The sequence below is a fragment of the Pseudoliparis swirei genome, chromosome 2 (genome assembly GCF_029220125.1).
Source record: "Pseudoliparis swirei isolate HS2019 ecotype Mariana Trench chromosome 2, NWPU_hadal_v1, whole genome shotgun sequence".
NCBI lineage: Eukaryota > Metazoa > Chordata > Actinopteri > Perciformes > Liparidae > Pseudoliparis > Pseudoliparis swirei.
This window is the reverse complement of record NC_079389.1, coordinates 11,713,097-11,740,806: the sequence shown is the minus strand read 5'-3', so window position 1 is coordinate 11,740,806 and position 27,710 is coordinate 11,713,097. Positions and strand designations below refer to the sequence as shown.

The 27,710-nt window shown below is 42.5% G+C and overlaps 1 protein-coding gene and 1 long non-coding RNA gene across 2 annotated transcripts in view; one reads left to right on the top strand and one right to left on the bottom strand.

Moving 5' to 3' along the window:
- Positions 1-27,710, top strand: part of myo10l3 (myosin X, like 3) — a 53,059-nt gene that overhangs the window by 7,759 nt on the left and 17,590 nt on the right. Inside the window, exons 2-17 of the mRNA XM_056427137.1 lie at positions 8,231-8,332; positions 16,296-16,454; positions 17,361-17,548; positions 17,686-17,820; positions 18,155-18,279; positions 18,380-18,393; positions 18,536-18,620; positions 18,897-19,003; positions 19,224-19,353; positions 20,148-20,266; positions 21,915-22,061; positions 23,463-23,563; positions 23,916-23,982; positions 24,574-24,666; positions 25,695-25,763; positions 27,516-27,598. Coding sequence (XP_056283112.1) covers positions 8,231-8,332; positions 16,296-16,454; positions 17,361-17,548; positions 17,686-17,820; positions 18,155-18,279; positions 18,380-18,393; positions 18,536-18,620; positions 18,897-19,003; positions 19,224-19,353; positions 20,148-20,266; positions 21,915-22,061; positions 23,463-23,563; positions 23,916-23,982; positions 24,574-24,666; positions 25,695-25,763; positions 27,516-27,598 — 1,724 coding nt within the window. The remainder of the gene's footprint in view (positions 1-8,230; positions 8,333-16,295; positions 16,455-17,360; positions 17,549-17,685; positions 17,821-18,154; positions 18,280-18,379; positions 18,394-18,535; positions 18,621-18,896; positions 19,004-19,223; positions 19,354-20,147; positions 20,267-21,914; positions 22,062-23,462; positions 23,564-23,915; positions 23,983-24,573; positions 24,667-25,694; positions 25,764-27,515; positions 27,599-27,710) is intronic.
- Positions 8,363-27,550, bottom strand: LOC130201930 (uncharacterized). The gene is made up of 3 exons (XR_008833272.1): positions 27,491-27,550; positions 8,936-9,111; positions 8,363-8,743 (listed from the first exon to the last, which is right to left on the bottom strand). It is a non-coding gene; the product is annotated as an uncharacterized LOC130201930 (long non-coding RNA).

The following is a 27,710-nucleotide window of genomic DNA, read 5'->3' as shown; positions in this document are numbered from 1 at the left end:
AAAACAAAAAACTAGTTAAAACTGTAATTTAATGAACTGAGTTAACGTGTTATTTTTCACAGCACTAGTTTAAACACATCGCAATAACCACAGGGGAGGGAAACCAATATATCTTTTTTAATTGTTGACTTTTCAGGACTAATTGCAGGAGGAACACCCCACCAAGCCTACTATACATCCCACTCTGCATGAGCCTTTACTGCCGTGGCCTGAAGACTCTCACTGGCACCGTGGTGCTAAAAGAGGCCAACAACACAGCATGGCACAATCCACAGTCATCATCGGGTAGCATTCCCATCCATTCCCATTTTGTTTTATTAGACATGAGTGTGTGTGGTTTGGCCCGAGGTTCTTTGTAAGATGGTGCACTGAGATACTGAGACTCGCATGTGGAGCAATGTTTTCAAGACTCTACATATGTTTATTTCTCCCACTTGGGGCCAACTTCCTTCACACTCTCATCCTAGATCTATCAAATACTCCCCACATTCCTTCAGAAAGCACATGAACTTTCACATTTTCTGACATAACTTCTTGAAACTGCTTGTTTTGTCCGACCAACAGTTCAAAACCCCCAAAATATTCAGTTTATTTTTTACATAAGACAGGAAATAAAGCCAATCTTGCTTGAATATATTTGGCTTTTTACCTAACTTAATCGATTAATTGATTATTAATAGCTGCTAATTAATTTTCCGTCTATCAGTTAATATACTGACTAATAGTCTTGTATGTCTGTGTTTGTGTGTGTAAATGTGTTGCTGCCAACACATTGGCAGATATTAAGAAAAGCCCAGAATGCATCCAGTTATTCAAGGGTTTCAATTTAAAATTAAAATAAACAAAAGCAGGCACATCACATATTTGAAGAGCTGAGACAGGCAAGGAATCAAGTTTTTGTCATTTGATTAATCAGTCATTTGTAAAAACACATGTCCAAAATGTATAAACTGTGTAAGGACAGTTTCCATGAGCCATAATGATCAATCCAGGACCGTGTGAGTTATGATTGAGCGTCAAATACAATGTAACAGGACCCAGGTCCTCTAGCGATGGCTCCTCTCAACCTCAACAACCAATCCCCCACTGGCCTGTCCCCCGGATGACTCACACACTCCAACACAGAGTCCTGACAGCAGCATTCCTGAAATATCTCTGGGATTCCCTGCTGTGTGACCCCACAACAGTCAACAGATGAGTCCAGAGAAGGCTAGATATGGAGATGACAGACAGGAGGAGGAAGGCCAGGCGGCCGTGTAGAAATCCAAAGTAATTAAAGCTTAGTTAACAATCCTGTCAAACCTGCAGTAATCACATCATTCGTTGCCTCTTGGTCATGATTCGTTATGCAAATTCTCTTCAGTAAACTCATTAGCAACACGGCAGATTAGCTTCATCAGACGATGACAGAGGGGAGGTGTGATTAAACCCCACACACACTGGCAGAGACAAACAGACACTACAGACACACACATCACCAAACACACAAACACACGTAAACCTGCCCATATTTGCTTTACTTGCTGTTGTGCTTCCATTTAATATGTTAATGAAAAGAGCTTAAAAGACGGCAAATTGCCAAAGTGTTGCATGTGTTTAATTTCCATTAACCCGGTAACACAGTTGCATACATAACTTCATCATCCCCAGACGTTCTCCTTGAACAAAACCAGTCTATGTATATGCAAATGAAGCGTGGGTTAACTGGTGAGGCGACTGCCTCCGGGCCATCCTGCTTTAAATCTGTTTATATCTCCCTCAGCAGGGGGTCCAGGCTAGTCCTCGGAGTCGGGAACAATTGATGCACTGCGCCCTTTTTTCTCTCTCACTCCCTCCACCACAGTCTGGGGGAAGCCCTGCTCCCTAAGGGACTCCTCCTCCTCCATTAGCTAATTTCTGATTAGCTGCTCCCACCATCATTAATTCATACGTCTTCCAGCACAGATGCTGAGGGTTGCCTTTAATCATGTCACACTCACCCTGCCCCTCCCCACCCCGCCCTCACCTCATGCTGGGTGTGGGCATCAGCAGGCAGACGTCACGGTGGCAACAAGGAAACAAAGAAACAAGAACATGTTTGAGGGACATGCAGAAGCACACTTATATTAAATAAATCCCTGTTAGTTGATTTAGTCTTCATCCTGGTCAGTAATTACATGCAACGGGAGGAGACAGTTGCCTGATGGTTACAGAAGCTAGCATGTTGACAGTAGGCTCCGTGACTGAATCCTTGTAAAACCAGTGGAGGATATTTTCCTCAATAACCGCTACTAATGAGCTCTTGAGAACGCCACTTAACCCTTGGCTGTGCCCAGATTAACAGTCGAAAAAGAACATAGAAGAGAACGTCCCGATTTTGCCCCAATGGAAAGTTTGTGGCAAATGACGGAGCGGGATCTTTGCCCAGATTCCCCACTCAGCTGCAGTCAGCCCATTTCTTTAATCTCCCCAGCTACTTGGCAGTTTCCTCTTCATTCCATTCACTCAGTATTCAGGAGATTTGGTTACAATCCCTGAATTTGGCTTTTCTCCCTTTTTGATGGACAAAGCAATAAACTCCTGCCTTGCTACTGTTGTTTATTCTTCTGGCTGCATGCATTCATGTGGCTTTAAACTTCCTTTCAAATACTGATTATATGTCACGGCGCTATTAGAGTGGACCCAAAAGCACGAGTCAGACAGAAGTAACAAAGAATACTGTCTTTGGTTGGAAACAGGCTGGGTCAAAACCGGGAGATCAGTCGAAGAAGCAAACAAGTCCAAAAAGGAGCAGGGCAGAGAATCAGAGGTCAGAACAGGCAGGTCAGGAATATACTCTAATAACGCTGGAGAACTTGGCACGAAAACACAAGACAATCTGGCAGAGGACAAGTGGAAGTGAGGGAGCTAAATAGTGAGGGACTAATGAGGGGATGGGCTGCAGGTGAGAAGGGCGTGAGGACCAGGTGAAGGGAATGAGGGACTAACGAGGGAGTGATCAGAGGCAGGTGAGGGGAGTTGGACTGACGAGATGGTGTGACAGGATGAAAACTATTACAAAAAGGAAGGCGTGGAGCTAAACTGTTACATTATATCCACATTTAAAAGCCTAGTTTCTGAAACATGCATGTCAATATGCTGTTTGACCTTTTGAAATGCAGGCTGTCCGTCCAGCCAGTGTTCTGGACTGCACATCTGCCCAAGTGATGTCACACAGGCTCTCGGCCTCATGCCTCTCTCGTGTTATAGTAATGTAGCTATGTCTTGGTATTTGAAGTGTAAATGGTGTGCTGGACAATGGTCGTGTATATATGTTTAAAAACATGAAATGCAGAAGTTATCTCCGCCTTTGACAAACACAAGACATCTTGAATGAACATGAGAAAGCATATTTGAGTGAGTCAAGTGAAAGCAGCTACAGCTCGGGTTTCTTTGTTAGACCCCGTGGGTACGTTCCAGTGTTGCGTTTATCTTAGCACAATAAATGAGATGCTGGTCCGAATCCAGCTGGATGTTCTTGTGCCTCAGCCAGGACTCAGTTCTAGACAGCAGTCAGTTGCACAGCTGTCCACTTGGCATGCGTTCACTCACCGGCCCTTGAAACCACGCTGTGATCCAGGAAATTGGCTTACTATAACTAACTGTTCAACCGTCTCCAAATCAGGAGGAGTTAATTAGCTTTTTTTAATTCTGGTTGATCCGATCACTGGACACCGCCTGTGCTCGTGCTACGCTAGAGAGCATTGAAAGCCGTGGCACCTTTGTCTGGTCCTAAATCTTTAACTCATTCATTAGCAAATCTCTGAGCTGGACGTTATTATACGAGCAGCAGAAACTCAAGCCTCCAACTCTGGGATCGCATCATTTAGCCCCAGTTGTTTCAGTGTCAGAGAGCATTGTGAGATGTCGGTGTGCCGCTTGTTTTAGTGGGTTGGTTTACTGGATTCTGCCTCAGCAGTGCTACACATGCTCAGTGACATAAATCATTAAGAATGTGAATTAGTTTGAGCTGGAAATGTCCACGCAGCAGTTAACCTTTGCTTTTTAAGAGAGCTGGTAAAACATCTGGTTACCAGAGGCCTGGGAGTCGCGGTTAACTCGATAATTAAATCCAGCAAAGGATTTGTTTCATTATGAGATTGACGTTGTACTTTTCAATGACTCTTATGCTACAAGAACACACATCGATGCACGGGTTTAGTCAGAATGGTTAGTTGTGCTGCAGCAGGTGATTCAAGAACAACCTGATACGTGTGTCCCTTTTGCGTCCCTTTTGTGTCCATTTTGCATCCTTTTTGCATCCCTTTTGCATCCCTGCTGGCTTTTGTTTGGGATATTTCCGCCTGGTTAACTTCTAAGTTCTGAGTCCGTGGTGGTTGCCTTTGTCCTGGCTGAGTGACGGAGCTCCTGAGGATGGAGGAGACAAGGGGGAGGAGTTCTGGTGAGACCATCTGTTGCTGAGACAATTCCTCTCTACTTTATACCCTTCAGCTTCGACTCTTTTGGCAACACACACACTCACAAACAGAGACACAAACAAATGGACAAACGCGTCTGGTGTTGTCTGTCTTGAGCCCCGGGGTCACTGGAGAACAGCAACACTCCTTTATCAACTTAGGTTTTACTGGCTGACTGGCATCCAGACAAATCCCTGGGTATAAATATCCAAATGTTTCGGAAATAGACTGTTTTATAAGTGAGTGACAATCCCCCACAGCTGATGGTGGCATGATAACGTTTCTGATGACGTTTACTAAGACAACACAATGAATGCTTCCTCATTATGCGATGGCTTGTGGAGGCTGTGCACATTGTAGAGGTATACTTGAATAAATGTGAGCTATAAAGGCAAAGCATGTTACAGTTGGGGTCAAGTGTGGAACTTCTAAGTCAGGGTAATGAATGTAGGTCTTGATTAACTGGCTTTCAAGATCATTGATGATTTGTGTCGTTTGGTTGCTTTTCTCTCTTTTAATTATTTTAGGCCAGAACACTGTATTCTCTATGTGGTACAATATTAACAAATGTTAAAACAAATAAAAAAGGAAATAACAAAAAGGGAATGTGCGCTACAAATGATTGGTATAATCTGATACACTAGTTCAGCTTTTTGTTTGTTCGGCGACTACTGATGTGGCTTTTTCAGCGAAATGTTGATTATAGTGGCCGGTGGGCAGTTCTCTAGAGAGCAAGTCACTCTGCACAGACGCTGGTGCAGTTGCCAAGCCAGAATTGGCATCTTTATGGATCAGCTTGTTGCTGACTTTTGGCTTACTATATAGTCTTGACTTGATTAAATTAACCAGATATTATGTGAATTATTTTGAGTCTCTATATTCCTGAACTGTGTGCAATGAGTATGCTGTGTCGAGAATTGTGTCCGACCTTATCCATGCAATTGTATCCAGGCTCCTCTTTGTTTATATGGAAACCTGTGAGACTGACTCAGCCACAAAACCATTCAAACCTTAGAAAATTGGCTTTTAATATTTACGTCACTGAAAATGAAGCAATACCACAATGTGGTGAAGAAAAACATAGCATTATGAGCCATCTCACTGCTTTCCACGTCATGGCTTGTCTGCTGCTCTACTCTGTGTAGCGTCTCATATCATCTATCTTTTGTTATAATCCATTCCCTGCATGTTTATTTACTTTGTTAGCTCTGTTTACAGATAGATAGATAGATAGATATATACTTTATTAATCCCCAAGGGGAAATTTGTCGTCACAGTAGCAGCACCAATAAACTAAACACACAAGAATAAAAAATAAAATATAAAAAACAGGGATGAAAGATATAGGAGTATACAAAGTAAAATATATATGTATATATATATAACATATATGCATACACAATACTAATGACAAATTAAATTAAATATTAAATATAGACAGTGTGCAAAATGTGTGTAGTGTAAATGAAATGTGTGTGTATGTGTGTAGGGTAAATAAATGAAATGTGTGAAGTGCAGATCTCTAAGACGGCTAGTGGCAGCTATATTCTGCTGCTTTCATGTCCCTGTGATTTGCACTTACATAACAGAATTGATCTTCTTAAAATCTATAGCGTAAATCTCCTCACGCGAGCTCACGTGAAGCAGCTTTTCCTGAAATGCTCGGCTTGTACCAGGCGGACAAAGTCGGCCAATGGTCTCATTCTAAATGGAGACGGAGTTCATGTGTGGCCACGTGCTGGAGAGTGTTGCTGTCATATGTGTGCCCTGATGGGTCTGTTTGTCTGCCTCCCTTTTCCAGACAATGGGAGGCGGGTCATTATCATGTGCCTGCACCCTTCCTCATTTCCCTCTCGCCTCTCAGCCTCCTCCTAATTTACACGACCCCCTTTATCCCACTCACCACTCTCCCTCGTGGTTTGAGAGAGCTACATTTAGCCGCGCTCCATTAGCCGGCTGAGAGGAAGAACAAAAAAGAACTTGATGATGGAAGTAGGTTTGCAGACTGCCTGGTTGGTCTGAGTGGCCCTTTGTCCAAAGAAGGAAACCGTAATCACAAAATAAAGCTAAGAATCAAGACCAGTCACCACTCTGAGCGGCGGAGCAAGTTAAATGAATGGATTCTGAGTCATTCTTTGAACTAATTTCCCCTTTGCCTCTGTGATTCAGCACTATTAAAAGCAGATTGCATTTCACGATTAAACAAAAGCTTCTCCATCTTCGCTCTGATCCTGGTGGCAAAACACATTTGTGTCCCACGTATGAGAGTATGTGTGCACACGTGGCAGTCTGTTGTTAATAGTTAATGAGGATTGATGTCTGGTTGTGGTGACCTTGTCTCAGGTTTCCTAGAGGAATCCATGCATATTGATCTCTCCCGTTTTATGCTCAGTTGGACACACAATTCCCTTTTCGCTGCGTGTTTTCCCCGATCACTTCAATGGTGGGGATGATTAATGGTGCTCAGTTTGTCAAACACAAGAGGGTCACTTACAGTCCGAACTTCTTCAAAGGTCACATCCTTTAAGTGTTACACTGAAAACCAAATTATTAAATGTGTGTATTCATGGTTGAGAACATAAACTGAGGAAATACAAATAAATCTTCTTAAAGGAAAAGTGCGCTTTCTCGCAGGAAGATAAGTTCGAGGATCACTTTTATAGCCACACATCATCAGCTCTTTCCTCCTGTTCAAAGCTAACTCATGATATGCTGACTTTGGCTTTATATTTAATGAACACACTAAGTGGCATCCACCTTCTCATTTAACCCTCACCAAGCAATCCGATAAGCATATTTCCAAAACGTTCAAATTAATGTAACAGGTTCATCATCATCAGATGGTTTACAGTAATGTATGTTGTTTACCCGAAGGCCACACTTTTTTTTTTTTTTTTTACAAGTATGGATTGAGTCGTCCTAAAAGACTTCCAATTTAGATCGCACAGGCGTTCACTCTCATGCACCACAGTCATTAAAATGCAGCCGGTTCTATAAATGTATCTTCCAACGCTGTCAGGAAATGACAGTCAGTCTGAGCAAGCAGCCTCAGATTCCTGTTATTGCTCCTGTTTACCGAGCTGCTCACAAACATGTCTGGGAAGAACAGAGACACACAGAGACACACCAACACAGGAGAATAGGCCGCTCAGATCAGCTCGTGCTGGTGATGATCTCCATCTGGAACGAGGACTTGATCCGGGTGGTTAACCTGATTGAAATATAGGAACACATAAAGAATAGGGGCCATGGACACATTTAGTTTTGATTGCTTTGCTCAAGCAGCAAATGCTCATTTGGGAGTGAAGTAGCCCTCGCATTCATTTGAGAGTTTTACTGAGTGTGTGACTGAGTTTCAGTGTCTGACACACCCTCTGCATGTGGGCCTGGGACACATCTTTTCTCTCCTAAAAGGGAATGACAGTCTAATAAGAGGATCACTGTGCCAGTTTAGTGTGGTGAGGGAGTTGTGTGGCAGAGTGGTGAGCAATGCTGGGAAAAAGAGAAAAATGGTGGAAAAGCAGCAGCAATAAAACTAGAAGATGTAATCTCTGCTTGGAATTCCTCTCCTGTCTCTTCTGACTGAGCACTTGATACTCACCTGGTATGCCTGCATTACAAATAAATAGCAACACATATTTCTGTTGTGTGTTTTAGAGTTGAACTTTGCCTTTTTCTTGTTCCTAAAATGCAACGGTAATACACATGTCCGGTACTTTCCTCCTCAAACCGATGACTCCAATACGACTCCTGAATGTGTCCCGATGCTTAAGGTGTTTTTCTGTCTTGTGTAGCAGGGCGCCCGTGTTTGGCTGAGACACAAAGATCAGCTCCTCCCCTCCACCGTCAGCTCCTGTGACGATTCATCCTTGGTCCTCACCACCGACTACGGGAAGGTAAGAAGAATAATTTTTCCTACGTTTGAACCATCGAAAAATTCAAATTGTCAGTGTGTCTGCGACTATAAGGTATTTTCATTTGGTTTAATGGAAGCTCTCACATGGTTTTACAAACCCTTAAAGTCAGGAACTAAAGCCAACACTTTAACTTATATAATATACATTTGAAGCCTCACCTTGTATTTAATTTAGAATTTACATGGTTGCAGTATAATTTAGGATAGTGGCCCAGTGTGAATATGAGAAGGTTTGTTGTTTGCACACGTGTTTCATCTCAAAGGCTCAGCGTTGGAATCAACACCTTTTGTAATAAAACAAGAATGACAGGAATGGGCTCCTTGTGTAAAGTCATTGGCCCGAGCTTATCTGTTTCACAGTCCAGGGTGGTCTTTGTGTCTGGAGGAAATCCTGTCAGAGAGAGAGAGAAAGAGAGCAAGAGAGCGAATAAGAGCGAGAGAGGGAGATGGAGAGAAAAAGAGTTTCTCAGTCAAATGTCAAATGTGGGTAGAAAATGATTGGCCATCACTCTTATCTTATGGAATGCCTTTGTACTGAACAAGCCTTAAAAGCAGTGCATATAATCGTCGTTTAGTTCCTGACCGTCCACAGTCAGCCGCAGGTCTTTGGTCAGGTCAGGGCTTCGGGAAGGAACAGGGTAGGGCCCGAGGACTGCAGGATCTCCACATCCAACATCATTTCCACATCCAGACGGCCATCACCCGAACCACAAGCCGCAGCCCTGCTTTATTCCTTCCCTGGAGTCCTCAAACGTTCATCTGAAGAAGGGTTACATATGAAAGGGGGATGTTGGTTCTCTGTCGGCCTGTGTGTTGGTCTGCATGGCTGGATCTGAAGCTTGGGCTGACGGCGGTGTGTTCAACGTAGAGAGTTCTCAACAATGTGCGAGAGGGAACACACTCATCCTGAGTAAATGTGTTTGATGTTTCTATTATCAGCAGCGAGGATTCTTTTAGTGCGAGAAGTCGACCATGTGTTCTCAAAGAGACACCGATGACTCACTGGAAACAGCATCGATCAAAGCTAGAAAGGATTCGCAGCTACAGGTTAAAGGTTGAGAAATGAATCGCTCTTAATAAGACCGGAGAAGGTCACTGGGTGCTGACTTCACTACCCGCAGTAGGATTAGAATAAATTACATTTGGTTGATGTGATGTCACATTTTATGAGACTGGGTGTAGCTGAACTGAAGCTGGACTGAAGCTGGACTATCTCATATGATCCTCACATGCAAGCTCAGGATGTGTCGGTTCATCAGGCAGGCATATGGACTCTGCAGCCAGAATGACAGGAATGTGAGACTCTCCACCTTCAGGATCACCAGCTGACCTAGTTCTGAAAGACCTTTCTGCTCTCATCTATTTTTAAAGGCATAGTTTGGAAGTGGGGTTGTGTGAGCTAGTCAGAGAATTACCTACTGTAGATGACAGTCTGCAGACCCCCAGTTTGGAGACATAGACGCAAACCAATAAACTGCTGTGGGCGGGGGAAGCAGCCACACGTATCTTAGCCACCTCAAAGAAAGGCTCATTAAAAAATCCTTATCTATTGACATGTGTGCTGTATTTAGCATATGTTCACACTTGTACCTGGTCATCAGACAGCCCTTCATGACGAGACACTGATATGAACGTAAAATGTCTACATCCTCTCATCAAAGCCAACAGACTCAGTTGACTAAAACAGTATAAATAAATTCCACGCTCAGTTCAATGAAATGTAGCATGCACTTTAACCGATATCGATTTTACTTCGGCGGGCTTTCTTGTTGGTGACTAAAATACATTTCAGTTGTCCGGGTCCTCAGCAGTACATTGTTGTGTCCTTGTTGGTTCTCCCGTCTGCGTCACCAAACTGACGTAACCCCACACTTCAAAACACCTGAACTATCCCTTCTATTTCACCCAGCTCCTCTCGTAGGTTAAAGGTATTATGTGTGTGTGTGTTGTCTGTCAGGCTGTCTTTTTCTTTGTCTCGGTGTCGTCACTCCTGTGTGCAGTGTCAGAGGTGGTTTGGTAAATGTATCCTGGCAGCATTTTACCCGTGGGGTGGGGGGTTATCCCATTATCCTTTGCTTCAGTGCTCACGCTAAGGTGCAGCTCCCTGCCTGAGTGCTCATCTTGCAGACTCAATGTGTGTCTTCACCCACACTGCATCGGCTTTTACAGGCTGACCTGGCTGCTGTCACATTAACCATCATATCGGCATTCATCACTGTCTCATCCCCAGTACACCACAGACCTGAGTGGACCAGTATTCTACAGCAGACACACTCAAGCTGAGATACATTTTGTCTGGATTTGTGTGTGTTTGTGTTTGTGTTTGTGTGTGTGTGTGTGTGTGTGTGTGTGTGTGTGTGTGTGTCACTGTGTGGGTTTGTGTCTTGACCAGATGGCACCAGCTGGATTATTAGTGGGTGAGTTATCCCCAGACGGGCCCACATGTAAAGAAAAGTCTCTGTCACCTGAACTAAGAAGTGGCTGGTGATGTCATCTTTACCTAACTGAATGCTAACATTGAGATTGATTGTCTGTCTAGTCGCCACAAATACCATTTCTACGCATCAATCAATCAATCAATTATTGCTCAAGCTGAAATATGATTTTTGTTGTAAAAAAGGCAGCCAGATTATGACCAGATATTGATTTGTAATCAATGCAAAGCAGAAATAAGTCCATTTAATCAAAGTATTGATAATCGAATCATCATTACAGTACATTTTCAATCAAAGAATTCCATGAATTTCCTCTAGTTACAGTTTTTAAATTATGTCTGATTTGATCTTAAATTGAAAATCTTTGGGTTTCTGACAGCCTGGTAATGGTGGTTGACTTTTTGTATTTGTTTCTAAAATCTTAATTGGTAAATTGAAAGTAATACATCAATAACTAGAATGGGCACTCGGTAGAGCGCATACCTTCGCATATCACAAGATTGGGCATTGAATTATGAACATTTTGGCATTAGTTGCCAATTGGACAAAAATGTATCGTGCTATGGTAAAAAAAGAGTTTGACCTTTCCATGACCTTGACCTTTGACCCGAATGATCCCAAAATCTAATCAAATGGTCCCCGGATAATAACCAATCATCCCACCAAATTTCATGCGATTCAAGAACATTTTGACCTTTGACCCGATCGATCCCAAAATCTAATCAACTGGTCCCCGGATAATAAACAATCATCCCACCAAATTTCATGCGATTCGGTTCAATACTTTTTGAGTTCTGCGAAAGATTTTGACCTGTTCATGACCTTTGACCTTGACCTTTGACCCGATCGATCCCAAAATCTCATCAACTGGTCCCCGGATAATAAACAATCATCCCACCAAATTTCATGCGATTCGGTTCAATACTTTTTTAGTTTTGCGAATAACACGCATACAAATAAATAAATAAATAAATACACAGCGATCAAAACATAACCTTCCGGCATTTTCAATGCGAAGGTAATCAAATGAAGTGCTATTTGTATCCCTTAATAAACATATGTATTCAGTCGTTTTGCTGAAGAAGGATGCCACAGATAAAAGAGCTCCTCTCCTTGGTGTTGGATCTTATCTTTTTGTCATCGTGTGCACACAATAATATTTACACAATAAGCATTACTCTTTGGGTCGAGGCCTTGCTTTCCAAAATGTGTCTCTTAATAAGTGTGATGTATGAAGTCGACCACGGCCTGCAGCCTCTAAGGTTTGAAATAGTTCTTTGATGGCCCCTCAGTTTTTTTTCTGGATTATTGCTCAATGGAACCATTATGTGATTCTTTATGCAAGTGATGTGTATTAATGGGAATCAACATGCACAATCACGCGGTTATTGTGAGCATCCGAGTGTGTGCTAAGCAAATGTTTTTCAGCTTGGGGCTCGCTGAATGCCAAATTTTCTGATACTATCTCATTTTGAGCAGGATGAAATGTAAAACTCTCTGTTGTAGTCCTCATTACTAAACATAACTCTCCCCCCCCCCCCCCCCCCCCCATGTCTCGGGGATCTGGGTTGGATCTCCCTTCAGCAGATGGATTCACTGTAAGAAAGAGAGAGAGTCAGAGTAAAAAAATAAAACGATAAATAAGACAGTGTTTGTGCTCACACGCCTGTGATTCTGTAACTGGCCATGTGTCATTTATAAAGGCTTGAATATATCTGGCAGTAAAGGCCAGAGAGCGACAGAGCCTGACGCCGCCCACATGTGAATATTCAGCAGCGCTGGTGGAACAAAGCGGCAGCGGGGTGTGGTTTCTTTGAGGAGGGAACAAAAGGGAAGAGCGTTACATCTGCAGGAAAGTTTAAAATGTATATTATTGCTATTGTTTCGTCATCAGGAAAATGGCTCCAATTGCTAATGTTTCAGAATCTACAAATAAGAGGGATGAACCCTCACAATTGAGAAGCTGGTTCATGTTCAATTACTTTGCCGATACATTTTTTTATTATTTTCTTCCACAAAGAAGGATGAAACAAAGAAAGCAACATTAAAAGGAAATACCAGCAGAAACAACTGGACAACTGGCCTTTTCTCCCAACGTGCACTAAAAACCTTCATCACAAGATCCAAAGCCTCAAAGAAAGTTTTATAGCAGCAACGGTTCCAGTGACTGGTGTTGGTAATTAGTCTGTTTGTGTCCAGCCGTGTGGCCGGCAGCATAGTGTACTGATTTTTACAGTCAACATTTTCCCTCATCAAACCTGTGCGTCACAAGTGGCATGACATTATCTGCAGCCATCATTACACCAGTTAGATCATTAACACTGATGGGGCTGCAGCCCCACGTGAAACATGGACGGCCACTGACTGACATGAGCAGAAATGAAACAACCTCTTAATATAGAGCCGATGTGTGCTCAAAATAAACTAGTTCTGCTTTGTGTGCTTGTGAACAAGAAACACTCAGTGTTACATTACTGACGTGTTAGTCAGGCTTTTGTTGAAATATTTTTCCAGTGTGTCTAATTGTTTTAATGGACACTAACGGAACATTATTGTCCCTCCTGAGGATTTTAATGGAATTAGTAAAGAGTATTATTCTGCGTCTAGACCACATATTCCATTTCAGTTTCCTTTTAGCTAAATCTACTGTGGTAGTGTTGTAAATCATATGGAAACAAATTTGGGAAGATATATGCTTTGGCTGTGAGGACAAAGCACAGTGACTTATCTCGCAGGAACAAAACCCACAACGAGACCAAAGGATAAAAAAAACAGGGGGCAAAAACGGAGGAATGTGAAACCTGGAAACTCCCGCTCAGTTTTCTCTGAGCATCTCTGATGTTTCAGGAATAAAAACAGTCCCTCGAGGCTGACTCCGTGAAATATTAGATCCAGAGCAGAGACAAAAACAAAGGTCCCATCATGTGATGCAGAGTCGACGACAGACACAAGACAAACTGCAGAATATCGGCACGCACACAAAGATGTGACGAGACAATTCCTCTCTCATGTGTTGTGTATTTTCCTGCAGCCAAATTTGTTTTCCCCTTTGAGAAGCGCGAGGTCCTCACTGCAATCGAGAGTGTCACGTGGACCCGTAGCCTCACCGCGTTGTTTGTTATCTTGTAATAACCTTTTTCTTCCAGCCACCTCAATGTAACTTTGAACCAGTGCACAATGAAAACACGGACGTGTCCTCAATGTCTTTAGTTGGTTTGATTGAGTCTCTCCATCAGCGGCAACAGAAAGTAAACTTGGTAATGTTTTCAAATTAATGAAAGGATGAATTAATGTTTCTTATATACTTTGTTTCCAAGAAACTATGATAAACGGTGTATCAAATGTATCAAACAAATCTCAAACAGCAAGTGCTTTTCGTTTATCCTTAAAAACAACTCCTTAATCCTTAAAAACAACAAATAATAATAATAAAGAGCTAACACATTCTTCCTGAAGGAACATTTGTATTCATCCTCAACAAAACTAACAATTTGTCTATTCAGGACATTTCAGGGCTGTTCTGCAACAGCCTCTCTCGGTCTAATATGACCACTAGCTAATGGAAGCTAATTTAAGCAAACTCTTATCTACTATCTTATGTTTTATACTTCCCATTATACAACAAGGGCCCCTTACGGCAAAGGACACAGTCTTGTTTTAAATGCACAATATGTCCTTTTCACTGCAGTCGGCTTCTCCTGGTTAGACAAGACAGCGTCTGGCAGACAACCACAACGTTGACACATGAGCAAAGGGGATATTATGTTGCCCGGCAATTTAGGACATTAGGGAAACATGTTAGTTTTGTAATGTTACAAAACAGACAACAAAGGTTTGGTCTTTTTTTTAATGACCTTTTTAAAGATCAAGCCTGATGAGCTAAATCCTTAATATGCTTTTAATTTAAATAATATACATTTTAAATAATGTGGTTCAGATTGAAGATAGACCCTTTCTTTTTCTTTGCAATAATTTGCAGATCTTTGTCAAACTCTGAAATAGACCGAATATGGATTTGTATGACGACACTTTAGTCAGTAATCCTCCAGAGCCCAGGTGTTGATACTGACATCGATCACATTAAGTGAGCGATGTTATTGAATGTAAAATTATAATACTGATTAAGGATGTAAAATAAGTGAGAGGCCTGTTTGATTTATCAGCCAGTTCGGCCAATTCATCAGAGGAGAGGGTGGGTGGGGTTCGGGCTGAATGTTTACGGACATCTGGCTGTAAATCTGCAACCTTCTGCTCGGTGGATGACATCACTGCACGTGCTGCCTTTCTCCCCGAGGTCTTCTTCACCCTTTCCCAAACCTTAACACCACATAAAAATGTAGCAGCCCTATGATGACTGCATTGTTATTGTGCAATTGTCCCAGCTGTACACTCATTCTGTAACGGCCGTCGTCTCATCATCTCTGTACTTTTATACAGATTCACAAACAATGGAATCATACATATCAATCACTCCTCCAGTTTTTAAAATACTAACGTCAGTAGCATTTCCCAGCAGCCCCACTGTGCAGCACAGTCCTGTGAAAACCAGTATCTGCTTCCAAATGGGACTCAAAAAGCTAGAAATAATGCACTGGGACACCACAACCCCCAGCTCTTTGTCCATCAGTATTGGTCTGAACAGGGCTTCCCATCAAGTGACCATCACAGTTGGAGTCTGTCTCTTATCTCGTGTCTTTTCCATTAGAGTTCTGATAGCCAGAGCTTGCAGGCTCTATGTAGAGCTATGTTTGTTGATGAGGCTTCCTCCTTCCTTTGTCTTTCTCACAATCCCCCATTTGATCCATTTCACATGTCACAACTCACAAAAATGGCTCTTTAATGTACAGTCAAGGGTATCTCCAATCATCACATGGACTCGACTGTTGCTGGAATGCGCCATGGAGAGGGATTGTTGTATCAAGTAATCACAAAGAGAAGTCCGGGCATGAGTTAGACGGGGGCTTCCCTCGCTGTCAGGTATGCTGGCAGCATGCACAGACAAGCGCATATCAATCTGTCATTTGGACCCCAGTTATTTCTGTATCATGGCGGGAATCTGCTATCATTCATGCACGCGGCGCCGCGGCCACAATGAAAGAGCAGAGGAGAGATTTATATCTGTGTAAACGTGTTGATCTACCCTGAGGCTGTGGTGCCTGCACAGTAGGAAGTGTCAGCTGTGACTGGAGGCAATGAGAGGGAGCATTTAGCTTTTTTAGTATTTCAGATATTTACTGTGGAGTTCACTCTGGAGACAGATAGTGTTATATTTAAATCATATGTTTTTCTGTCGACCGTCAACAATTTTGATCATTTGCACGGCTGGCAGGCTCCATATCTCATGCTGAGGTCACATGCTTCATGAGGGTGGCTGCTGTTTCGGCCCTCATCTATAACTGAAGTTGTGGGTATTTTGGGTCCTGAAGTTGTTTTGATCTTTTTTTAATTTATTTTTACTATTTTCAGACATTTTATAGGCTAGATTTTATAGTCTATTTTTTTTTGCAGGTGATTTACCTCCAGACGTCTGAGCTGAACAGGGAGACGGTGAACCCGATGCACCCCAGCAGCATCGATGGAGTTGAGGACATGTCCACACTGGAAGAGCTGCATGAAGCTGCCATCATGCACAACCTCTTCCTGCGCTACCAGAAAGACAACATCTACGTAAGGCACCACCCTGTCTGTGCACCACCATGATGTACCTGGAAGCTGTGGGTCTATTGTCCTGGTCAGGGGTGTATTCGTCATGTTTCTGGGAACTTTTGATGTTCAGCGCAGCTAGACAGAGACTTCAAAGTGTAACAAATATCAAAAACATCAACCGGAAAATTCAGTTTCTGGTGGAATCATTTTTTTGCAAGGTAACAAGTTTACATGCAGATTTGAGGAGCTTCTCAGAAAAGCATGGTTGTAAATAACCACTATAACTGACTTTAACAGAAGCAAGCAAGGGAGACCAAAGACAACAAGACTAAATATCAACATTTAACAAAATGCAGAAAACTCCTGGAATGCATTAAAGGTATTAAGATTTCAGATGTATTAGTTTCACCCGGTTTCACTCCCGGGATTATTTTCACGGCAGGGTATTAAACTCTTGAAACACTACCCGTGCTTTATTAAAATAAGCATTGCCCACAGTCACATGGTAACTATGTTATCCGAAATCCTATCTCCTCATCAGATCTCGGAGGGTTTGAGCTGCTCTGTCTGCATGGCATCACAGAACGATATCATTGTGGAAAGATGACCCACAAACACACTTTTGTTGAGCACTCCGCAAAGCGATTACCCGAGCCACGCGAAGGATTCTAAAACACCACCAGCCTCAGTGCAAACTGGGCCATATATACAGTAGTTTAAGATTGTTACAGGCTCCGGGCACTGTGTCACATCTACAGTAATTATAATGTAAACCTCGTGCAGATGTACAAGAAGTAAAAGTTGCAACTTCGACTGTTTTTTTCTTCATGTGTGGATATTCTGTCATGGTTCACTGATAATCTGTATCTTCCTCTCTCATTTCCTTTTATCCCCTTCAACTTGTGTCTTCTTTATTATTTCCCTCAGACCAACATCGGCTCGATCCTGGCTGCAGTAAATCCCTATAAGCGGATATCCGGCCTGTACGGCGGCACCGCAGTCGACATCTACAGTAAACACCAGATGGGGGAGCTGCCTCCTCATATCTTTGCTGTGGCCAACGAGTGTTACCGCTGTCTGTGGAAGAGACACGACAGCCAGTGTGTTCTCATCAGGTGAGGACCCACTTGTAATACAGTTATTACAAAAGTATTTTAAAAGTAACCGTAATGGCTCTGAAAAATGAAACGCACTCGTGGACATTTGAAGTTAAACGGATTCGATGAATCCTTCTTTGTCCTTGTGTCGTCAGTGGGGAGAGTGGAGCGGGGAAGACGGAGAGCACCAAGCTGCTGCTGAAGTTTCTCTCAGTGATGAGTCAAAACTCAGCGGGCACTCCTCTGTCGGAGAGGACCACCAGGGTGGAGCAGGCGCTCGTCCAGAGCAGGTACTGTTAGGATTCAAGGGTCTCCACCTTCTGTCTTTACATTATACAAGTGGCAGAGCAATATCCATGTTTACTTTGTTATTTTCCTGCAAGATTTTTTTTATGTCGACATGTTGAAGCGTTTGTTTAATGAGCTGTGTTACTCTTTGATGTCATCCATATGGAAATATGTGTGTTTGCAATGATTGACCATCAGAGGTCTAAATTTATGACATACTTTAGAATACTGTGACCAGGCTGCACAAATTCAACATCTGGATCCAAACACACAGCGATGGACAAACATGTGATGTGTAAAAAGGGCTTTCTGAATTTGCATTTCCTCTCTCTGCAGTCCCATCATGGAAGCCTTTGGGAACGCCAAGACCATATACAACAATAACTCCAGTCGCTTCGGGAAGTTTATCCAGCTTCACTTTTCCCAGAACGGAAACATTCAGGGAGGCTGCATCATCGACTGTATCCTTCAATGGTTCACTCACGTTCTACTCTCAAGAATCATACGTCCAAAGTGACGGATTGTACATTTTCAAAGTTCTCCTTGACTTTCAAACATCAGATTTGCTGGAAAAGGTAAGATTGTGTTGAAATATTCTGGAGCAGCAACTGGGATCAGCAAGTTTTCATTTTTTACTTTATCAATCAGTCCTCATTAGAATCCATTCTCTCATGAAACATTTTTTATAATTTCTTCAAACCATCTTCTCTCTCCAAGAACCGTGTTGTTCGACAGAACCCTGGAGAGAGAAACTACCACATTTTCTACGCTATGTTAGCGGGAGCCGACAAAGACCACAGAGGTTTGTGTGAAAGTATGCAACGTGTTGACCGTTTTTGATCAACGTAGATGCCGAAGTCACAGGTTTATATTCCTACTACTTTAATAAGTACTCACACTTAAACATACACTCAACCCCTTACTACTAACATGTGTCTAAAATATCAGGGTTACAAAAAAAATAATTTATGCAGCTCTCATTTAACAATCAGCATTCCATCTGAAGATGTGTATGGAAAATCTATCAGTTACATACAAAATATGATGAAAACAAATCTACATGTTGTGTGTGTTGCAGACCTGTACCTGCTGTCGGAGGGTCCAGAGTGGTATCACTACCTCAGCCAGTCGGGCTGCGTTCAGGACGGCAGTCTGGATGACCAGCAGCTCTTTGACAGTGTGATGGTAAGGATCAGTCCGGTTAGTGTAAGTAGTTAGTTTGACCTCCAGGGGGCGCCATACGCCTTCATCATGAGTGTGATAGCGCCTTATGAGACTGCCTCTTTGGTTTTGGAGGCACATTATGCATTATGTTTAAAAAAAAGATTGAACTGCTATTGAACACACATTGAATGAGTGTGTTTCTAGTGACATGTTGTTTAACTCTATCTGTGTTGTGTTGCAGGAGGCTCTGAATGTGATGGAGTTCACTGAGGAGGAGATCAGAGATGTGTTTAAGTTGCTGTCGGCTGTCCTCCAGATGGGCAACATTGAATTCATGACTGCTGGTGGAGCTCAGATCACTTCCAAAGGGGGTAGGACAAAGAATTACTAGGATGCTATATAACAGATCTACTACACAGAGTATGTTAAATTGATCTCTTTATACACATTTTCCATCGTTACCGCACTGTTTAAACTTTACAGGGGGCAGATAAGTTAAAATGGGAAACTTTGGTAGGAAGTTGTCATTTGGAACTAATTATGTTGTATAACGCACTGATTAAATGATCTGTCCACAGGTACAGACGTTTCAAGTACTAAATGTATATTTACTCATCATGTGAGCACGGTGCTTTGGTAACCAGACAAAGATCTTTGTTTCTAAGGAGCTAAGCATAACGGCAACGTGAGGGAAATACATTTTTGAGGAAACTGGCCACAAAACTGGAAACGGTGGGAAATTATTTAAATCTCAAATGCTATTTGAGAGACAAAGACGGAACATTTGGGATTTTAAGCAAGGTCCAGTAAAAAAAGACCAATTGTTCCAGCTTGATGATTGTAAAAAAACAACTCTAAAGATCATTAGACGTTGGACCACTCTGCTGTACTCTTCATGCCCCTGAGTTTGAGTGACATTGCACTGGCGGACAGCTCTGAACAGGCTGTAACATGAGCTCAAGACTCCTTTGTTTGCTGTGTCTGACCCCTTTTCCAAAGAACCAGTGAACTACAGTGACAGGAGAGAGAACTGCAACCCAGCCAACAGAACAGAGTTTCCTATAGACTGTATAGGAGCACAGACTTATTGTTTGACATGAATAGAAGACACCTGAACGTTATATACACACTACACCTGAGCCATTTATTTATATATGTGTTTCAGTTGTCAGTAACGTCAGCGAGCTGCTTGGCCTGGACTCCTTCCAGCTTTCAGAGGTGTTGACCCAACGCTCCATGATCCTCAGAGGAGAGGAGATCTGCTCACCGCTCACTGTGGAGCAGGTAACAACCCATCCAAACTTCTCATTTCAGGAATCAGACAGCATAACACAGCTCCATTCTATCCCAGAATGTAGGGATTGTTCAGATGTCTACACTGAAACATACAGTAGATGCCTGTTTGTTCCCCCTGTCTTCAACCCCTCTCCCTCTTGTCCTGTTGACACACACACACACACACACACACACACAGCCTTTCACCGTCGCTCTCCCCCACAAGCCTCACCAGATCCCTTGCGTGACTCCCAGCCATTTCCTGCTTTTTGTCTGCCAGATTCCTGGCACAATAAACCCATCGTGATAGTGATCTGAGTCAAGAGCACAAAAGAGCCAATGACTGAGGGTGAAGCGAGAGTCTTCTACTCTGGAGGCAGCGCAGCCCAGCACCAAAACGTTGATGTATAATTCTCTGTCGGCTTCAAATATCCATGGCCGTGCTTTGTAATTCATGTAAATATTTCACAAGTGTGTGTCTGTGTGTGTTATGCTATTCACCACGCCACAAGAACATTCTGACGCATGATGCAATCCTTTTTGGCTGAGCTCAAGCCTTCAGCCACCTCATATGCATAAATATCAGCGAATAAGCAGCATGCTCTTCATCACCAGACAAAGACCTCGTGCTGTCAACCCTGCTGCCGCTTTTCTGTCTGGCCCTTGAAGCAGCTCATTTCTTAATAGAGTTCATTATTCCAGCCCTGGATTCGGTAAGAATGGCTTCTTCTCACAGTGGCTAGGGGTCACCCACCCCGCGACTGCCTGCGCTAGCCCCTCTCCCCCGCCATCCTGGACAAACGGCCATTCTTCTCACCGCTGTGACGGAGATCCTGGAGCCACCAGCGCGCGGTTCACACCCGCTAGTTGCAAGAGGTGACGGGGCATGATGGATGACTCAAAAAGCCCAGGAGCATTGTTGCCCCGAATACAGTACACACCGCGACAGTCTTGTTTTGTTTTCAATTCAAGCACAATGCCTGTGGAGGAAGTGTAGTTGGCAAGCCCCAGCTTTTCTATGTTCACACACGGATGCTGTCTGGCTGTCAGGTCGACTTCACTGCAGCTGGAGAAATCAGCGCTCTGTCTCGGGTTTTTTTGTCTTGCGGAGTGCAAAATTAGGAGAGTTTGTCACAAATCACAACAGCTACCTCATTAATCAATCAAGTAGCGTTTATTAGATAGATTATGATGTTGTAATTGTGACTCAAAGACCAATTACTTTCTTTTCTGGAGCTTGTGAGGAGAAAGTTGTAATCTCCTCACAAGCTGTCAACCCGAGGCAATACTCTACAAAAGCATGTTCGTACATTTTTTTCTTTTTTTCACTGTATGTTTTTAAACCAATAAATACTGCCTGCAGTGCGTCACTCTTAAGATATGAAGTTGATAAACGACGCTGTCTATTGTGACAACACAGACGTTGCCTTCCCTGCTGCCTGCAGACAGGCACTGACACAATACACTATTTGTTTCATAGACCCCCCATTGAGGCCTCATTTAATCATGTTTGTATCTGCCATCTGACATAATTGATGACATGTACATGGTGATGAATTGTATGATGTGTTTAAGACCCAGAATGCAAAGTTTCCTCTTTTTATTCCTGCATTGGTATCCATAGTAACCTCTCGTCTCTCCGTGCCATGATATGCAGGCGGTGGACTCGCGGGACTCGGTCGCCATGGCACTTTATTCCCAGTGTTTCTCCTGGATCATAATGAGGATCAACCAGAAGATCAAAGGCAAAGACAACTTCAAGTCCATTGGCATCCTGGACATCTTCGGCTTTGAGAACTTTGAGGTGAAAGTTCACTCGTCTAATTTAAGCGTTTAAAGAGCTTTTTTAAAGCTTTTAAAGAGGACATACATCCCGTTGTCAGTGCTTGAGCACATACTGTACATTTCGGTATATGGAGTGCCTACCAACCCACAAACTGTGAAATAAGTCAACCCAGTCATAAATCATGTGATTCAACAAGCCCCTTCCTGTGTCACATTCATTGAAATATACAGAGTATCTCCACACATGGCTGTAAAACTACCTTTGCAAAGGTGAACTATATTTTTCCCACAAGCCAATCAGAGCATAGTGGGCTTTTCAGGAGGGGGGCTTAAAGAGACAGGCACTAAAACTGAGCATTTCAGACTGATGAATACAGGTTTATTCAGAAAAACAGTTGGTGGGTTGTTTGTCTATTATGAAACGTACACGAGTGTGGCATCTCAAATTGTCCAGTGCATAAACACTTTCCTCTGAAACAGGAGAAACATATTTGATGTTCATAGATATTTGATTTTTCAATTCGGGAGACAAAGAAGATGGGATTTTAACTCAGTAATTACCTTCGCATTGAAAATGCCGGAAGGTTATGTTTTGATCGCCGTGTATTTATTTATTTATTTATTTATTTGTATGCGTGTTATTCGCAAAACTCAAAAAGTATTGAACCGAATCGCATGAAATTTGGTGGGATGATTGTTTATTATCCGGGGACCAGTTGATGAGATTTTGGGATCGATCGGGTCAAAGGTCATGAACAGGTCAAAATCTTTCGCAGAACTCAAAAAGTATTGAACCGAATCGCATGAAATTTGGTGGGATGATTGTTTATTATCCGGGGACCAGTTGATTAGATTTTGGGATAGATCGGGTCAAAGGTCAAAGGTCATGAACAGGTCAAAATCTTTCGCAGAACTCAAAAAGTATTGAACCGAATCGCATGAAATTTGGTGGGATGATTGTTTGTTATCCGGGGACCAGTTGATTAGATTTTGGGATCGATCGGGTCAAAGGTCAAGGTCAAAGGTCATGAACAGGTCAAAATGTTCTTGAATCGCATGAAATTTGGTGGGATGATTGGTTATTATCCGGGGACCATTTGATTAGATTTTGGGATCAATCGGGTCAAAGGTCAAGGTCAAGGTCATGGAAAGGTCAAACTCTTTTTTTACCATAGCACGATACATTTTTGTCCAATTGGCATGCAACTAATGCCAAAATGTTCATAATTCAATGCCCGATCTTGTGATATGCGAAGGTATGCGCTCTACCGAGTGCCCATTCTAGTTTAATATATTTAAGTCATAAAATCTCATTATTAATCAAAACCGAATGTTTTTTTATGGCTTAAAACATGTCTGGCGGGAATCTTTAAGTTACAGAAGAGAACTGTCTTTTTAATTATGCTCTTCCATCCTGCAGGTGAACCGGTTTGAACAGTTTAACATCAACTATGCCAATGAGAAACTCCAGGAGTATTTCAACAAGCACATCTTCTCACTGGAACAACTGGAGTACAACAGGTAACGATGTTTCTCCATATCTAAACGATTGGAGACATCCATGTCTTCAGATGGGCTTGTTTGCTGGTGAATACACAAGACTTCTCATGTGCTGGAGACTGTCCCACAGACAGATACAGCTGTGGATCGGGGTCGGGGGTTGGGCCTCCTCACGGCAATGCAGGCAAAATGCCAGAGGTTTTGGGATTGGCTCAGTTTCTTGCCCAGACAGTTGTTTTCTTGTATCGTGAGCCAGCAGCTTGGACATGGCTCATTTCATCACATGCTCATGCTGGACAATACAGCCATTGTGTCTTCATAGTTGTTTATATTTGTATATATACATGGTGAGTGTGTGTCTTTGTCCTCACAGGGAGGGGATCCAATGGGAGGCCATAGACTGGATGGATAACGCAGAGTGTCTGGATCTCATAGAAAAGGTAAAGTCACCACCGGGGGTGACCGCCAACCGCCAGCCAGAGCGTACTAACCCAGACGCCACGCTGTGTTTACATTGACCTCCATCTCCTCCTCTATCTTTATGCAGTCTCATTTTGCATGTTGTGTGCACAGTAATGCATGCCAGTCAGTGGCTGGAGGTACGGTTTGTTTTATTTTATCACCATGATTATAATCATGGTGAAAAATGAGCTTCCACAGCAGTGGGCTCATGTCTGAAGGGTTTTTGAGTCAAAAGTTCAGGAGAAGTGAAAAGGACTCCACTACAAACATTGTATCCCTACTTACACTCTCAATTGAGCTGGATTTACAAGAGGATTTCTGCTGTATTAGTATTAGTATTATTAGTATGGCGATGTGTAACTGTTTGGTGTTGCTGCTAAACCCCGGGTCTGCTCAGTGAACCTTCTTTTGGTAAATAACAGAAAAAGTTGAATGAATTTGTATGCGGTTTCCTGAACTCATTGTTATGATAAAAGCTGCCAGATGCGGCCCAATAGGATTATAACGAGTTTCATCATGACTGCGTTGTGTTTAGCCCTCCCTGCTCCTCTTGTCTGTCTCCCCTGTAGAAGCTGGGCATGTTGGCTCTTATCAATGAAGAGAGTCGCTTCCCCAAAGGCACGGACTACACCCTTTTGGAGAAACTACACAGCCGTCACGCCGTGAGTCCACACACACACATGAACACATCTTCCACACATGTCGGGGAGACCCCTCACAAAGACATAACAATTATCCATATCCCTCCATTAAAGCTGAAGAAACTCCTCCACCAACCACCAGCTCACACAACCCCAAATAGTGAAACCTCTCTTTGGGCCAATGAATCGCCTGTTGCCTAGGTGAAGGGTTGACCGTCTGTGCAGCACTTCCACACGCCCTCTCTCTCTCACATGCAAACACAACACTGCTGAAATGTGATCAGCCATTCTCAGGCACGGATGAGCATTGTGTGCTGGAGAAAAGAGTGTGTCCTAAGAAAACCCAGAATGGCTGATGGAAAAAACAGAAGAGGTAGAAAGTGAGACCTAAGAACTGGCTGACCTCTCCCAGAGGTGTCTGAAGCACAAGTTCAGTGTTAAAGTCTTGGTCAGAGCAGTCAGAAGGACAAGCTTTGTCCCTTCATGCAGGCAACGTGATGAGTGCTGAAATCATTCACACTCGATTACTTGATGTATAGAAACCTTTCAAATTAATCGACTGCAGTTTTGATTATCAATGCAAAAAGAAGCTAGCTTGTTGCGTAGTTGCAAATTCATTTATTTTTTAGATTTAGTCAAATTAACAGACACAAAAACAAAGGTACGGTGCTCACGAGGTAGTCATGTCATTAAAATGTATGTTTCCCCACATTAATGGCACATCAGTTATTGTAATCATCTTTGGAAACACGGTGAGATATTGTCATTGTAAATGTAATGATTGATTTTTGGATATGGGAATTATGGGAATATGTTTCTTTAGACTAAGATTCATTAGGGTAGAGAAATATAAAAAAATTGGTTTCAAAAACAGATGTTTGATTGCAATCTTCATTAGTTGATTTCTTCAATGTGTTCCTGACCTCTAAGATGAACTCCCTCTTACTATGTACTCTGCTTATTTTGATTATCACTTATATTATCACTTATTAAGTATATTAAGAGCATTTCTAAATGGCAGTGGTGTCTTTTTTTTCCTTTTTCCTCAGACAAACCCATTCTATGTGAAGCCCAGAGTGACCGACCACCAGTTTGGCATCAAGCACTACGCTGGAGAGGTAATTAGCAACACTTGCACACACATACATAAAAGCACAGATAGAGGGCAAAGCCAGGTTCCTCCTGCTTCCTGAAAAAGTATGTTGGGGAAGTGACGTATGGGCAGCAGGGCATTCTTTGCCAAAATGAGCTTCTCCCTGAGTCAGGAGAAACCGCCTGACTGTCATCATCTCCTTCCTTTGCTTACATGATGAGCCGAGATTACTCCTCATGGAAGTGTGTGTATGTGTGTGTGTGTGTGTGGGGGGGGGGGGGGGGGGCATCATGAAGCCTTCCTCAGACAAGGTCTCCTCAGTGTGGCAGCTCAATCACAAGCCGGGCATGGATGTCAATGGTAGTGACGTCTTGGTCCAGAGAGGATAGGCAGGCCCACCAGTTGTTCTTTCTCTCTCCAGTGTGCCTCTATGAAAGCTCCTTCTGTTATCCGAAACTATGCCGTGAGATCAGCGGGGAAATAGTAGCGTCCTCCCATAGATTTGATTATCAGCAACTTTACCAACAACTGAAACTCACCACATCTCGTGAATTTAGGAGTCGAACAGCAATAATGCAAAGAAGCAACTTTGAAAACGGGGCTTCAGATTAACTGTATATTTTCTTTTTGTGGATTTAGTGTTTGCATGATTTGTGCACCTGTCAGATTTAGCGCTTTTTGAAATGAGTAAGATGTATTCCTCATTTCCCCGCAGCATCATGAGACCATTAGAGTCAATTTAACCTGAAAGTGACCAACACAGACAGTGTATTGTACGAGTCTATTCCCATGTGAGGGGAAATGAAGTACAATTAGCAAGCCTCTAATTTATAAATACATCTGTTGTCAAGTTTGTATCTCATGGCTTCCCATGAGCCTCGAGACTTGGGGGGGCGGGGTTGTTATTAGATTAGGATAGCCACAGACAGCTGTGAATACGAGCTCACACACACACACATACACAAATGTGCCTGTGATTAGGTTACAGTATGTTTTCTATTATAATTTCCATGCATTGTTTTGCATAAAATAATTTTCAAACGTAAAACAAACACACAATCAAAGTGCATTACATGTGGGTCAGGGCAATGCAGAGAATGACGTGTCGCTCAGATGACGGCTGAACAGAACTCAACAGGTGACTGCAGGCTCCCTGCTGGCCTGTGCCCATGTGACAAGACATACATGTACAGCCCCCACTCATTTTACACTTTGTGCATGTGTGTTTATGAATGTTGTCATCAGAAAACATGAATAACCAACTGGATAAGGAGCCTCCAGAAGATAAATATAGTGAATATTAATACAGACAAATGAGCTTAATTTTCTTTCTCGTGTCCAATCTGTGTCTTAATTGATATTCATTTTCTAAGCATTTTAAAAGATGACTTTTGATTTAAAGTTTGAGTCATCTGCACTTCTGACAGCAGTTTAGGAAATGCTGTGCTCACAATGCCACCCAATGTGCTGCAGTACTTGTGTTTGCACACATTCATTATCTCTTCTTATGTTTTTCTTTAAACATTTATATATTTTACATTACAATTACAATTGTGGTTATAATTTATTTTTATGACTGGACATGTTCTGCAAATCACTCTGAAGTAAATTGAAAATGCATTACTTCTGCTCATTTAGATTATTTGATACTATTTTGTTGCATTTCATATTTTATATATATATATTTTTTGACTTTTTCTTCTACTGCTAAAACATCAAAAAGTATTGTGATAAAACTCTTCTCTTACTCACTTTTATGTCTTCATGTCGGTTGCAGGTGCTTTACGATGTGCGCGGGATCCTGGAGAAGAACAGAGACACCTTCAGAGACGACATCTTGTTTATTCTCAAAGACAGCAGGTGAGCATATCACACTCTTTGTCCTCTATAATGCCGAACACACTCCTGTATGATTCACTTTATATGCAAGTGTTTACATTCACTCCTCCTGTTCTGCACCCTGTGTGTCTGC